The sequence below is a fragment of the Acinonyx jubatus genome, chromosome A2 (assembly GCF_027475565.1).
Source record: "Acinonyx jubatus isolate Ajub_Pintada_27869175 chromosome A2, VMU_Ajub_asm_v1.0, whole genome shotgun sequence".
Lineage (NCBI taxonomy): Eukaryota > Metazoa > Chordata > Mammalia > Carnivora > Felidae > Acinonyx > Acinonyx jubatus.
The window spans coordinates 76254238-76270391 of NC_069383.1; the positions used below are offsets into that span (position 1 = coordinate 76254238).

At 38.1% G+C, this 16154-nt stretch overlaps 2 protein-coding genes across 6 annotated transcripts in view; one reads left to right on the top strand and one right to left on the bottom strand.

Moving 5' to 3' along the window:
* The window catches only part of DBF4 (DBF4 zinc finger), a 29952-nt gene extending 28140 nt beyond the window's left edge, over window positions 1-1812 (bottom strand). The window contains exon 1 of one of the 2 annotated variants that reach the window (XM_027071834.2): window positions 1467-1812. In XM_027071834.2, the coding sequence (XP_026927635.1) occupies window positions 1467-1512 (46 nt within the window). In that variant the 5' untranslated portion in view covers window positions 1513-1812. The remainder of the gene's footprint in view (window positions 1-1466) is intronic. The other variant, XM_015085883.3, reaches the window with a different exon arrangement.
* Window positions 1813-1871: 59 nt separating this feature from the next.
* SLC25A40 (solute carrier family 25 member 40) overlaps window positions 1872-16154 on the top strand; it is a 68172-nt gene continuing 53889 nt past the window's right edge. For 2 of the 4 annotated variants that reach the window (XR_003424555.2, XR_003424554.2), the window contains exons 1-2: window positions 1872-2095; window positions 16010-16075. The gene's annotated coding sequence lies outside the window, so the exon portion shown is untranslated. The remainder of the gene's footprint in view (window positions 2096-16009; window positions 16076-16154) is intronic. The other 2 variants (XR_003424553.2, XM_015085882.3) reach the window with 1 other exon arrangement.

The following is a 16154-nucleotide window of genomic DNA, read 5'->3' on the forward strand; positions in this document are numbered from 1 at the left end:
GTTTAAAAAACGTAGAATTAGATGTTTTATACAGACAAAAAAATTTCTACTATTTTAAAATTATTTCTTATAGAACATTATACCACAGAGGAGAAAAAAATCTTTATAATCCCACCAATTAAACACTCAATAGCACTTTTTAAAAATCATTTTTAATGTTTATTCATCTTTGAGAGAGAGAGAGAGAGAGAGAGAGAGAGAGAGCGCGCACAAGAAGGGGAGGGGCAGAGAGAGGGAGACAGAATGAGAAGCAGGCTCCAGGCTCTGAGATGTCAGCACAGAGCTGGAACCTGGGCTCAAACCCATGAACCGTGAGATGGTGACCTGAGCCAAAGTCAGAGGCTTTAACCGCCTGAGCTAGGCACCTCCACTCAATAGCATTTTAACATATTTCTTTGTAGTACCACCTAATATAAAACCAAAATACCATACTTATTTTCACAGAGAGTTGAATCTGCAGGAAATATTTATGCATTTGTTCATATTTTTATGTACTTCGGTGGAAACTACATAAAACCCTTTTGAAAGATTTTCCTCCTTAGGATGTAAACTCCATGAGCTATTTACTCACACATATTTATGGAGCATCTGCCATTGTGTTGAACACTCAAAGTTGGGGCTTAAAATGTTTAACACTTTCCAATACAAGAAACCTGTTACCCACGATGACCTAATCCTCAAGATGCCAAAGTTTAGTTTCCTATAGAGTTTGTCTATATATTAAGAACTCAATGGTACATTTTAAGACCCAAATCACCATTCACTTCATTATTTCCCCTGAAAGCATCTGAGATCGAAACAATTGCCTTAAAAATTAACTTTCAGAATACAATCCGTTCGTAAGATGGAGATTCCTATACACGTACTACTACACATACTAGGCACATTAAAAAGAAAACCTTGGGAGGATGCAATGCACCTACCATACAAAGTCATCGAAAATGAAAATCTGTTTGTCTATAATGCTGAAACAGCAAAGGTGTATTTGAAATACAAATACTATCCCTCAACTTTATGAGTGAAAAATAAATAAATTCAAAAAGACCAAAAACCCACCCACAACCACCCAATTTAATCAGGAACTTAAAAGCCACGAACACCTCTGCTTTCAAATAGAGGGCTCGGCGGCAGCCTCAAAGGGCCTGAGCTGAGTCTCAGCATCTGTCCGAGGGTCGGCGAGGTCCGGGGTCCGCACATTGTTTCCTGGTTGTACAATCAACGGTACAACCGGGAATCTGGGGCTGCGGCTAGAGCATGAGCAGTGCGAGGGGCCTGGATGGGATCCGTTCCCTTTCCGAGGCAAAGCCCTGGACAGAGCCTTCCTTCAGGCCACAGAGAAGGACGCACGAGCCATAAAAGAAAAGGAGCAGAGACCCCCGGGGGGAGAACTCCAGAGAATCAAAGGTGGAACCACGAGGAGAGGGAAGGATTAAAGGGACTGCGGGGGCGGGGGAGGGGCTTCATACCCTGGAAATGTCCTTTGCTGTGGATCCTCATGGCTACGGAGTTCATGGCAGCCGCCCGGCACCTACATACTGGGTTTGGGAGAGTGTCGCGCCGGGCGGCCACGAAAACACAGCGCGTCGAGGCCGATTTATCCGCGGGTCGCCTCTTCCCTTCCGCAGACTACCACACCCACGCAGCAGAGATGCCGCGTCTACCGTCCGGGTTTCCGGGGCCGGGTTCGGCTCCAAGGCGCGGAGGAGGAAGAGGTAAAGCACAAACGAGTGGGCTGCGGCGGTTGAAGATTTGAAAACGCGTCACGCGGCCGCGGCGCCCATACGCGCGCCCCGCCCTCTCTCACGCCGCGCGCCGCGCCCCCACGTGCCTGCCTCCTGGCGCTGCGCGCCCCGCCCCCACGGGCCGCGTCTCCGCCCCTCGCCCCTCCCCCATAGCTGTGCCTTCCAGGCCAGTGGTTACAGCTCTCCGCCGGTGGCTTTGGGTCCCACCGCTACCGTGGAGTCCTTGTGGCTCCTTGTTTACCAAACGTAGTGAATGCAGTTAGCCCAGGTGGCCAGCCCAACCCTCCACCAGGGTCATTCCCGCCTACTAAGATTGCCGGGGCCGCTAGCCCTCCAGCTTCCTCCTTCACCAGGTACGCTCCTTGCCCACGGGTCGGCTGTCCCCGAGGCTGGAGGCGTGGTGGCTGCGGCTGAGCTAGGACTCAGCCTCCCGCCAGGCCGGGCTGGTTGGCAGCGGCAGCCTCGGCGCGCCCCGAGTCGCGCAGCGAGGTTTTCCTGCGGTCATCGCCGACCCAGCCGGCCGGAGACAGGCCAGGCCGCAGAGGGACTTCCAGGGAGGGAACAGCCTGTGGGGGGAGGGGGGCGTCGGAGCGAAGGTCGGGCCTGGCGACTCGCAGCCTAGAGCGAGTTCACGTCGCCTTGTGCCATTTGGTACTTGACTGTGTGCTGCTCATTTGGTCTCTGTTTTCGTTTTGTGGAGTTTATTTCAACAATAATAGAAAATGGAATTTGAAATCTCAAGCTTTAGGGTTTGGGGTCTGGACCGGCCACTTAGCGTGTAACTTTTGGTTAAATTACCTAATCCCTTTGAGTGCCAGTTTTTTTACTTGTAACATGGGGATAATAATGGGATTACAGAAAGGATTACATTAAAATATGTTGTAAAGTGAAATAATTTTGTAAGTGGGAAAACGCTTCACAAAAAATTTATTTTGGGTTTGTTACTGCTTGTAAACTTGTGAAGGAGGAAAAGGATTAAATCGTGTACCATTTTGCATTCATTAACATCTGGCCGTAATAGTCACTCATTGTATAATGGTTGATTTTCGAACTAGTGGAGGTCGGGGAGGTTAGTGCCAATATCACCGTTTCACCGGTAGGTACCTTAAAGCATAGGATTGTAATAACCCTTAACCAAAATGGAGAATACAAAGAGGTGGTTCAGGTTTGCTAAGGGAAATGAGAGTTCAGTTGTGGATGGCTTTAGGTTGAAGGACCTGGGGAGAGAATCATGAAACTATATTACCATTCGGTAATACTTGTTTGTAAGGTAGGAGAGATGGGGGGTGGGGGGTGGGGGAAGGTAGTGAAGAGAGGGAAGAGATTGGTTTGAGAGGCCTAGACACCCTCAGCCAGAGGGTGATGTGGAAGAGGTTATCAGATCTTGGGAGGCAGATGGAGGTATAGTTTGAACAAAGCATTCAACATGAGAATTTCTGTTTGAGGGAAACAACCTGTTTCCAAAATGTAAAACTACAGAAAGAGCACAAGATTTTTATGTTTATTAAAAACTTTAGGGTTGAGAAACACGAATATAGAATGCAGTTAAAGTCATTTAAGGAATGACTTTAAAGAAAGTCATTTGAGGAAATGACATTACCCAGGAGGGCATGTGAAATAAGAGAAGGAGTGATGAGCAGACCATGATGAAATAGTGAGAAAGATGGAGAAAAGGTCGTAGAGGTGGGAAGAGAATTGGGAACGAAACTTCCCAGAAGTCACAGAATTACAAACATTGGGCTCATGCAGTCTTCACTGTCTAGCTTTGGGTAGTTTTGAACCTTAATTTTAATCTTTGAAAAGGCTGTGATTAATACTTCTGAAATATTATGAGGATGAAATGAAACATTTTTCAAAGCTTAACTAGTACCACAGAGAGCTTAGTAAGGGCTATCGTTCTGGTGAACTCTACACCAGCTCCTCCATCTTCAAGATTTCAAGAAGGCCAAGACTTGAAAAATAGGCCTGTCAGTAGATGACTAAGGTTAAGTACTAGATAAAAACAATGGCCTTGACGTGGAGACAGGTTCAGTGTACTCTTGAAAAAATTAGTGTAGGGAATTAAAGTGATAGGAAGGGAAAATAGGGTCTTTGGAAAGTTTAGGGGATATGGGAAATATTTAAACATATTTCTATCAAGAAAATAAAAAAATGAAGCTCATTTTATGTTCTAGTGAAAACTGAGTTACCTTTCTTATTTATAATAATGAGGAAACAGTAACAGTTGTACCATATGGTTTTAGACACACCCTTTACTTCATTATAGGTGATAATGACAAGCTATGAATAAGCAGAAAGTCTGTTTTACGGGTGTTAATAAGTTTCTAATCTGTAACTCAAGGTTAATTTAAAAAAAATATTTTTGGAGCTCAAATCTTTCAGTAGCTACAGAAAAGATTTGGTCATGTGTCTATGCCCTGAATGCATAGAAACCCCCTTACCTATCTTGTCAGTAATCAGGCTGTTGATAAGATGATAAACTTTATGCTACAGTATATCTTAGGGTATGCTTCAGGTGAAGGGTATACATTCAAGAAGAACTGAATGGGGAAGGGGGCAAGGTTATTTGTGTGAGAAGTTTGTTTAAAGAGTTTTATTAAGCAGGGGCGCCTGGGTGGCTCAGTCAGTTAAGCAGCTGACCTTAGCTCAGGTCATGATCTCACTGCTCCTGAGTTCAAGCCTAAGGTTGGGCTCTGTGTTGACAGCTCAGAGCCTGGAGCCTGCTTCGGATTCAGTGTCTGCCTCTCTCTCTGCCCCTCCCCTGCTCGTGCTTGCGCGCGCTCTCTCTTTCTCTCTCTCTCTCTCAAAAATAAATAAACATTAAAAAAAATTTTTTTTTAGAGTTTAGAGTTTTATTAAGCCAAGTTGTAGAACATTGAGCAGAATCATGGTCTAATTAAATGAACATTTGGCTGTGAATCAGGAGAAATGAATTCCACTCAGTATTGACTCTATTCCTAAGAAGTTTTATTACCTTAGGCAGTTTCCTCATTTGTAAATGAAGACTGTATCTGCTCAATCTACCCTACAATTTTTGTGATTATGAAATGAGGCCTAATCTTTTTCAGACTACCTCTCACATATCCAGATTTAATTTTTTTTTAATTCTAGAGCCTAGGCAAATGAATGAATTTGTCCCTTCTATAATAGTAATCACTTTCCTATTTTCTTTCTTTTGCTTAAGACTCCACCTGTTTCTCTTCCCTGTTCATACCAAGCCTAGCTTAGATTGAGCCTTTATCTCCTGCTAATTTGAGGCCTTCAGCAATATTCGTATTTGATTCATTTGTTAACTGTTGGTATATTGTCTTTTGAAATGTGTTCTCTTGCTATCTTTTAAATTCAATTTTCACATTTTATAATCTCAATATCCTGGTGGATTGGAGAATTTAGGGGTTTTTGAAGATTATGTTTTTAGTTTCATAGGCTAAGCATATGAAAAGATAGGTGTGGCACTGATAGGTGTGGTCCATGTCTCAAGTGAGGGTGGGCTGGAAAACCAGGGAAAATTCAGTGGATCAAGTCCTTGAACACAACCTCAGTGAAGGGTAAAAAATGGAGAATTAGCAAGACAGGAAGATTCAGAATTTGAAAGTGGATTCCCTTGAGACAGTATAATTCAGAGGCTGCTATGGCATCTATAGGAGGATAATGAGCTGGTTCATAAGTGATACATCATGTTCTGAACTAGATTGTAAATTCCTTAAGGGTCATACAGGATACATACATACTATTTGGCCATGACTATAAAATAGTCTACATATTTATCTCATTTCTTTCCTTATGTATTGATTGAGCACCCACAGTGTGCTATGATCAGTGAGAAAGGTTTACATAAGACCCCATAGAATTCTCCTTATGTAAATTTTTTAAATTTTTATAATATAGTAGTCCCTTATCTGCATGGTCCAGAAGGAGATGAGCTTCCTCTGATCTATTGTCAGAAGGTCAGTGGTAGCCTAACACTACTTCTTTCACCTCACTTCATCAGATCATACAGACATTTTATCATCTCACATAATCACAAGAAGGATGAGTACAGTATAATAAGATCTTTTGAAAGAGCAAGGGACCATATACACATAACTTTTATTACAGTATATTGTTATAATTCTGTTTTTAGTTATTATTAATTTCTCAATATGCCTAATTTATAAATTAAACTATGATAGGTGTGTATGTATAGGAAAAAACAGTATACATTGACTTTGTTACTATATGAGGTTTCAGGCATCCACTGGGGGTCTTGAAATGTATCCCCTGGCAGATGAGGGGAGACTTCTGTATTCCTGATAATCCATATACAATAAAATGCACACATTTTAAGCATACAGGATGAATTCTAATAAATACGTATATCCATGTAATTTATTCTAAAATCAAGATATAGAACATTTCTGTTTTAGAAGGTTATTTCATTCTTCATTCCGTTTTCTCATCCCATCAGAGGTAACCAGTTCTCTGGCTTCTATTAGCATAGTTTTTCCTATATTTCACCCTAATATAAGTGAAGTCATATAATTTATATGTTGTAACTCTGAATTATTTTGCATAAAATAAACCTTTTATGATTTATCCATGTTGCTATATGTAACAATAGTTTATTCCTTTTTATCACTGAGTAGTATCCCATGGTGTGAATATAGTGTACCTGGTGATTTATATTTGGATGGTTTCTTCTCACCTCTGACTGTTATGAATAATGCTGGTGTGAACATTTGTATACAGGTCCTTTTGTGGACATATGTTTTTATTTTTCTTGGAATTGCTGGATCATATGTTTACTGAATGTTTAACACCATGGGAAATTACTGAAGTTTTTAACTCTGCCCTCCAGCAATGTATAGAAGCCTCAGTTGCATCGTAGTCTGTGAGAGTGAAGAAATACCTCACCTAGTTTTTAAAAAAATTGAGGTGAAATTTATACAACATAAAATTCACCATTTTAAAATGTATAATTTAGTGACTTTGAGTGTATTTATATTCTTATGCAATCATCAACGCCATCTAATTCCAGGACATTTTTAAAACTTTAAAAAGAAAGCTGATAGCCATTCGGCAGTCATTCCCCTAATCCCCCTCTCCTCAACCCCTAGCAACCATGAATCTGCTGTCTACATATTTGCCAATTATGAAAGTTTCATATAAATAGAATCATAAAATATGTCTTTTTGTGTCTGGCTTCTCTCATTTAGTATAACGTTTTCTCAAGGTTTACCCATGATATAGCATGTATTAGTACTTCATTTTTTTTTTTTTTTTTTTGATTGGATAAAATTCCCTTGTAAGGATACACCACATTTGTTTATTTATTTCTCAGTTGAGCATTCAAATTGTTTCCACTTTTGGCTGTTATGAATAATAATGCTCTGAATATTTGTGTACAAGGTTTTGTTAGGCTATGGTTTTAGTTCTTCCAGGTATATATCTAGTGGTGGAATTGCTTGGTCATATGAAAATTCTGTGTTTAACATTTTGAGAAACTGTCAAACTTTTCTACAGTGGCTGCATGATTTTACATTCCCTCCAGTGTATGTAAAAGGTTTCCCATTTGTCCACATACTCATCATTCATCAGCACTTAATGTTTTTTTTATTTTTCATTTTTTGAAATTATGCCCTTCTTACTGCTGTGAAGTAGTATCTTGTATCTATATGTTATGCTATGTTCACCAGAAGTATAGGTAGCTACCATATAATATCATAGAATCCTATCACAATACCATTAGCGGTTATTTCCTGTTTCTCTATATTCTGTATCCCAGTACCATATTCAATCCATAACTGAAAGAGTATCTCCCACTCTCCTTCACCCATTTTGCCTATTCCCCACCCACTCCCTCTGGCAGCCATCACTGCACTGTACTTATGAGTCTGTTTATGCTTTTTGTTTATTTGGGTTTTTTTTTTTTTTTTAATGTTTCACACATAGGTGAAATCGTATTTGTCTCTCTGATGTATTTCAATTAGCATAATACCCTCTAGGTCCATCTGTGTTGTTACAAATGGCTCAGTAATGGTTCTTTATGTATATTTACGTATATGTATATATTCACCATGTCTTCTTATAAGTTCATCTGTTGGTGGATACTTGGGTTGCTTCCATATCTTGGCTATTGTAAGTAAGAGTGCAATAAACATAGGGGTGCATATATCTTTTTGAATTAGTGTTTTTGTTTACTTAGAGAAATACCCAATAAGTGGAATTACTGTATCCTATGGTACTTCTTTTTTTAAAGTTTTGAGGATCCTCCATACTGTTTTCCACAGTAGCTACACCAATTTACATTCCCACCAACAGTGCACAGGGGTTCCTTTTTCCCTACATCCTTGCCAGTACTTGTTGTTTCTTATCTTTTTGATTCAGCCATTCTGATGGGTAAGGTATATCTCTCGGTGGTTTGATTTGCATTTCCCTGATGGTGAGTGATGTTGAGCGTCTTTTCATACGTCTGGGGCCATCTGTATGTCTTCTTTAGAAAAATGTCTATCTGGGTTTCTGCCCATTTTTTAAATCCTATCAATTATGTTTTTGGTGTTGTGTAAGTTCATTTTATATTTTGGATATTAACCCTTTATTGGGTAATCATTTGCCTATATCTTTTCCCATTTAATATATTGCCTTTTAAAGATGGGTTTCCTTTGCCATGTAAAAGCTTTTTATTTTAGTATAGTCCTAATAGTTTATTTTTGCTTTTATTTCCCTTCCCTAAGGAGACCTCTACAAAAATGTTGCTATGGTTGATGTCAAGGAAATTACTGCCTACATTTCCTTCTAGGAGTTTTATGGTTTCACGTCTCCCATATGAGTCTTTAATCCATTTTGAGTTTATTTTTGTGTATGGTGTAAGAAAGTGGTCCAGTTTCATTCTTTGCATGTAGCTGTCCAGTTTTCTCAGCACCATTTATTGAAGAGACTGTCTTTTCCCCATTGTTTATCTTGTCCTTGCCTCCTTTGTCATACTTTAATTGACCACTTGATTTAAGTGTGGGTTTATTTCTGGGCTCTCTGTTCTGTTCCATCAACAGATCTGTGTCTGTTTTTGTGCCACTACCATACTGTTTGGATTATTACAGCTTTTTAGTATATCTTAAAATCTGAGATTGTGATATGTGATACCTCCAGCTTTGTTCTTCCATCACAGGATTGCTTTGGGTATTCCAGATCTTTATGGTTCCACACAGATTTTGTTATTATCTATTCTAGTTCTGCAAAAAAAAAAAAAAAAAAGTGCTCTTGCCATTTTAATAGGGATTGCATTCAATCAATAGATTGCTTTAGGTAGTATAGACATTTTAACAATATTCTTCCAATCCATTAGCATGGGATATCTTTCCATTTGGTTGTGTTGCCTACAATTTCTTTCATCAGTGTTATATAGTTTTCAGAGTACAGGTCTTTCACCTCCTTGGTTGAGTTTATTCCTAGATATTTTATCCTTTCTGGCATAATTGCAAATGGAATTATTTACTTAATTTCTGTTTTTGCTAATTTGTTGTTAGTGTATAGAAATGCTACTGATTTCTGCATGTTAACTTGTATCCTGCAGCTTTACTGAATTCATTTATTCTTTTTTTAAACCATTTTATTTATTTTTTAACTTGAAATTTATTGTCAAATTGGTTTCCATACAACACCCAGTGCTCATCCCAACAGGTGCCCTCCTCAGTACCCATTGAATTCATTTATTCTAATAGCTTTTTGGTGAGTCTTTAGAGTTTTCTAAATATAGTATCCTGTCATCTGCAAGTAGTGACTTCTTCTTTATCAATTTGGATGCCTTTTATTTCTTGTCTGATTCCTGCAGCTAGGACTCCAGTACTGTGTTGAATAAAAGTGGCAAGAGTGAGCATTCTTTTCTTGTTCCTGATGCTAGAGGAAAAGCTCTATATTTATAAGGAAAAGCTCTCTATTAATAATGTTTGCTGTGGATATTTCATATATAGCCTTTATTATGTTCAGGTATGTTACCTCTAAACCCACTTTTTTGAGAGTTTTTATTATGTATGAGTGTTGGATTTTGTCACATACTTTTCTGCATCTGTTGAAATGATCTTGTGATTTTTATCATTTGTTTTGTTGACGTGGTATATCACAGCGATTGATTTGTGAATATTGACTCATACTTAAATCCCACTTGATCATTGTGAATGATCCTTTTAACTTATTGTTCAGTGTGGTTTGCTAACATTATGTTGAGGGCCTTTGCATCTGTGTTCATCAGAGATAGAGGCCTGTAGTTTTCTTTTTTTTGTAGTGTCTTTGTCTGGTTTTAGAATCAGGGTATTGTTGGTCTTATAGAATGTATTTGGAAACTTTCTTTCCTCTCTGTTTTTTTGGAATAGTTTGAGGACAATAGGTGTGAACTCTTCTCTAAATGGACTTTTGTTTGTTGGGAGTTGTTTGATTACTGATTCCATTTTGTTACTAGTAATTGGTCTGTTCAGATTTTCTATTTCTTTATTCAGTTTTGGAAGATTGTATATTTCTAGGAATTTATCCATTTCTTGTAGGTTGTCTAAATTCCAAACATATAATTTTTTATAGTATTCCCTTAGAATTTTTTTGTATTTCTCTGGTGTCAGTTGTTACTATTCTTCTTTCATTTCTCATTATGTGTCTTTTTTTTTTAAATGAGTTTTATCAATTTTGTTTATATTTTTAAAGAACCAGCTCTTGGTCTCATCAATTTTTTTTTTCTTTTTCTGGTCTTTATTTCATTTATTTATGCTCAAGTATTTCCTTCCTCCTACTCATCTTAGGCTTCGTTCTTACTAATTCCTTTAGGTATAAAGTTAGATTTTTTTGATAATTTTCTTCTGTAGGTAGGCCTTTGTTGTTATCAACTTACCTTAGAACTGCTTTTGGTATATCCCAAAGATTTTGGACCATTATATTTTTGTCTAGATGTATTTATTTATTTATTTATTTAATTTAAAAAGCTTTTTTTTTTAGTGTTTTATTTATTTTTGAGAGAGAGGGAAAGACAGTGTGAGCGGGGGAGGGGCAGAGAGCTAGGGAGACACAGGATCCAAAGGAGGATCTAGGCTTGAGCTGTCAGCACAGAGTCCAACGTGGGGCTCGAACCCGTGAACTGCAAGATCATGACCTGAGCCGAAGTCTGATGCTTAAATGACTGAGCTACCCAGGTGCCCCTAGTCGTATTTTTTAATTTCCTCTGATTTCTTGGTGACCATTGGCTGTTTCTTGCCATGTTGTATAGCCTCCAGGTGTTTGCATTTTCTCTCTTTTTTTTCTTGTGATTAATTTCTATTTTAATACTGTTGTGGTTGGAAAAGATGCATGTTATTCCACTTTTCTTAAATTTATTGAGACTTGTGGCCTTAATGTGATCTATCTTGGAAAATGTTCCATGTGCATCTAAAAAGAATATGTATTCTGTTTTTGGATTAAATGTTCTGTATATACCTGTTAGGTCCATCTGGTCTAATGTCTTGTTCAAAGACTTTGTTCATTTTTCTTATTGATTTTCTGCTTGGATGATGTATTCATGGATATAAGGGGTGTTAAAGTCCCTTACTATTACTGTGTTACTCTCAATTTCTCCCTTTATGTTTGTTAATGTTTGTTTTATGCATTTAGGTGCCCCAGTGTTGGGTTTGTGGATATTTACAATTGTTATACCTTCTTGTTGAATTGCCCCTTTATCATTATGTAAATACTTTGTCTCTTATTACAGTCTTTGTTTCAAAGTCTGTTTTATCTGATTTGAGTTTTTACTCAGATCAGATACCAGCCTTTTTTTTCTGCTTCTGTTCGTATGGTGTCTTTTTCCATCCTTCCACTTTCATTCTTTATGTGTCTTTAGGTCTGAAATATAGTCTGCATATAAATGAGTCTTGTTTTTTTTTTTTTTCAACGTTTATTTATTTTTGGGACAGAGAGAGACAGAGCATGAACGGGGGAGGGGCAGAGAGAGAGGGAGACACAGAATCGGAAACAGGCTCCAGGCTCTGAGCCATCAGCCCAGACCCCAACGCGGGGCTCAAACTCACGGACCGCGAGATCGTGACCTGGCTGAAGTCGGACGCTTAACCGACTGCGCCACCCAGGCGCCCTGAGTCTTGGTTTTTTATCCATTCTGTCATCCTATGTCTTTTGATTTGAGCGTTTAGACCATTTACATTTGAAGTAATTTATTGATAGGTGTGTACTTACTGCCATCTGTTAATTGTTTTCTGGTTATTTTTGTAATTCTGTTACTTTTTTTCCCTCTTGCTGTCTTTCTGTGTGATGACTCAGTAGTGTTTTGATTGACTTTCTCTTTATTTTTATTTTTTATTTTTTTGGAAAGAGAGAGGAAAAGAAAAAAAGCATGAGCCAGGGAAGGGGCAGAGGGAGACGAAGAGAGAGAATCTTAAGCAGGCTCCACACTGAGTGGAGGGGCTTGATCTCACAACTGTGAGATCATGACCTGAGCCAAAACCAAGAGTCAGACACTTAACTGACTGAGCCACTCAGGAGCCCTGTGGATGATTTTTAAATTTACATGAGAGACCACAAGGCCAAGAACAGCCATGATATTTCTGAAGAACAGGTAGGGTGGATTTACCCTACCACATATATAAGCGCCTATTACAGCTACATAATAATGCAGTGTGGTAAGGTTTAAGTATGGATAAGTTTAACAGAATAGAATAGAGAGCCTAGAAACAGTTCCACAAAGCACCTGTTTAGAGGAGAAAAGAGGGATTATTTAGTAATTGGACCTGGAGAAAATAGTTACCTGTTTTCACCTGGAAAATGATGCAACTGGCTCACTATTTCACATGCTATTTAAAAAATTCTGCTTAAATGTGCCTACGTGGCTCAGTCATTTAAGTGACTGACTTTGGCCCAGGTCATGATCTCACAGTTCATGAGTTCAAGCCCCATGTGGGGCTCTCTGCTGACAGCTCAGAGCCTGGAGCCTGCTTCAGATCCTGTGTCTCCCTCTCTCTCTGCCCCTCCCCGACTTGTGCTCTGTTTCTAAAAAAAAAAAATGAATAAACATTAAAAACATTTTTTTTTTAACGTTTATTTATTTTTGAGACAGAGAGAGATAGAGCATGAACGGGGAGGGTCAGAGAGAGAGGGAGACACAGAATCGGAAACAGGCTCCAGGCTCTGAGCAGTCAGCACAGAGCCTGACGCGGGGCTCGAACCCACGGACCGCGAGATCATGACCTGAGCCGAAGTCGGACGCTCAACCGACTGAGCCACCCAGGAGCCCCAAAAACATTTTTTTTAATAAAAAATTACATTTAGATTAAAGAATTAATATCTGTTCAATAGCACAACTTCAACACACCTAGGGAGGCATATGTTTTTTGGACTTTTAGTAAGGAAAGATTGCTTAAAGAGGAAACAAAAAGGTATTGTCTATAAAGGGAAAGATGATAAACTTCACTACATTAACAATATAAGAATTTTGACCCTGGGGGCACTTGGGTGGTTCATTTGGTTAAGTGTCCAACTTCGGCTCAGGTCACGATCTCTCTATTCACGAGTTTGAGCAGTGCATCAGGCTTTGTGCTGACAGCTCAGAACCTGGAGCCTGCTTTGGATTATGTGTCTCCCTCTCTTTCTGCTCATCTCCCACTCACACTCTGTTTCTCTCTTTCTCTCTCTCTCTCAAGAATAAATAAATATTAAGGAAAAAAAAAGAACTTTGACCCTTCTCTTATACCATACACAAAAATCAACTCCCAAGTGGGTTAAGATTTGAATATAAGATCTAAAATTGTAAAACTAGGGGCGCCTGGGTAGCTCAGTCGGTTGAGGTCATGATCTCACAATTCGGGATTTCGAGCCCCGCATCAGGCTCTGTGCTGACAGCTCTGAGCCTGGAGCCTGCTTTGGATTCTGTGTCTCCCCCTCTCTCTGCCCCTCCCCTGCTCACACACACACACACACACACACACACACACACACTCTCTCTCTCTCTCTCTCTCTCTCTCTCTCTCTCAGAAATAAAATAAAAACATAAATTTAAAAAAAAGATAGCAGTTAACATATTTGACTGAAAAAAAATTAAAAATTCTGATGATACGAAGTATGTATTGATTTACTGTCCTCCAACTTGGGTATTGCCCTAATCCTTTTAACTAAAGCCTCTCCATCCATTGTTTGGTTGAGTATTATTTTGTCACTAATTAAATTTATTTCTTGCCCCAAGAAGGGCTCGTTCATTATTCATGCTTGAGAATGTTTGCCTTTTATACTTGAAAATCACCTTGGCGGTGTGTACCAAACTATTAATACCAACTTAAGTACTGTGTAGAATGCAGAAAAGGTGTAAAAAATAGGAGCTGGGGGACTTGGGGAAAAAGCTTTTCTTGCAGAATATTTCTTTACGAAATATACTGAGTTTACAGGATATATTAATGTTAAAATCATTTCCCCCAATAGAAGAGTAGAAGGATGCAAAGAAAAAAGATAAGTAGGATGATAGGACTGAAAGGAATTTAAAACACTGGAGAATATGTTATAAGTTCTAGACAGTCCTCAATGATTATTACTTCCCACTTTTTCTCCATCTGCCTCCAAATCTGTGGTTATGTTGTTCATTTTTTCCCATATTATTTTTCAGATAAATTGAAAAAGAGACTAATTTTTCAGATCTCATTGTTAAGTAGATTATGATCTTATAAAAATTGCTGCTATAATTTTTTTAAAATACTTTTCTATTAAGAAGAAATAAAAAGTCCAATAACCTTAATTCTGAGTTCTCAAATGTTACAACTGAATTTCTGACTTACATTCTATATAATTCTATATAATTGTTAGAAATATATCAGTTTTTTTGACTCTTTTTTCTGGTTTGAGCATATTCAGGTTAACAAGTTTGCTGGAAAGGATGTCAAAATAAAGCATGGTAGGCCTTTTTAGTTTTCTGGAGGAGGAGTACACCTATATTCTAGCATATGTTTATTATTTTTCCACTTAACTGTTCAAATAAACAAATGTTAAAAGTATTTTCTTGGACTTGACTTGAAGTTTCTACATAAATTTCAGGAACTAAAAAAATTTCATTGTTCAAATTTTCCCATATACAGAAAAATACAGAACAGTGAAAAACTTATGGTATATTTACCACCTAGATTTAGGAGTTTGTTTGTTTGTTTGTTTGTTTGTTTGTTTGTTTTGAGAGTGTGTACACAGCAGGGGAAGGGTAGAGGGAGAGAGAGAATCCTAAGCAGGCTTCATGCCCAGTGTGAAGCTCAATCCAAGAGTCAAACTGTTAACTGACTGAGCCACCCAGGCACCCCAGCAGATTATTAATATTAGTATATTTATTTGTTCTGAAGTATTGTAAACTGCAGCTATCATAACACTTTAGCTTTATAATACTTACACTGTGACTCTCTTAAAAAAAAAAAAAAAAGGCACTTCTGGGAGTGCCTGGGTGGCTCAGTCCGTTAAGTGTCTATTGATTTCAGCTTAGGTCATGATCTCATGGTTGTGAAAGTGATCCACATTTGGGATGCGCTCTCTCTGCCTTTCCCCCTTCATGGCACACACTTACTCTCTTTCTTTCTCTTTCTCATTCTCATTCTCTCTCTTTCTCTAAAAATAAATAAATAAAAATTCTAATTGAAAAAAAGACACTTCCAGTATAACCATAGTACTATTATCTCATCAAACAAAATCAGTAATAATTGTTTAATATCTGATATGTAGACGATGTTTAGATTTCCTTATTTACCCTCAAACTGACTTTTAAAATTTCATTTATTTGAATCAAGATGTATTTGTTTGGTAACTCTGACAAGATTCCCTTGTACTAGAACAGTTCTCCTTCCCCTGCTTTTTTCCCACCTTAATTTCATTTGTTGAAACCAAGACAATAGTCCTATAGAGTGTTACAATTTCTCCTATTTTGTGGTATTCTTAACCATGTTACTTGAGTCTCTGAATTTCCTATAAATTGGAACTTAGATCCAGTGGATTGTTTAGATTTAGATTAAACTTTTTTCCTAAAAAATACTTCATAGATAGATAATGCTGAATACTTAATTTTGCAGCACAAAATCTTACTGACTCAGTGATGCTAAGGTTAATCAGAGTGTGCAGGTTCTAGAATTGTTTTTGGGTTTTTTTAGCAGAATAAATTTACTGTGGCAATATTCCTCAAAGTGTGTAAAAGAGGATACTCAGTAAATATTTGTTGATTTGTCTTTTGTTTTTTTTTACATACTCCTTTCCTTAGGTTCTCCTTTTCTTGTGTGAAAAAATAAGACAATTACTTTCATTTTTCACTACAGATTTTCAGCTACTGATGTTACAAACAAAATATTGCAGCATAGAGTTGAGGAAAAGACTTAAACCAGGTGAGTAGTAAGAAAAGTCCGAAGAAATGATAAGACTACCATTTTTATGAAGTTCATTATTGGGATGATTGATAAAATT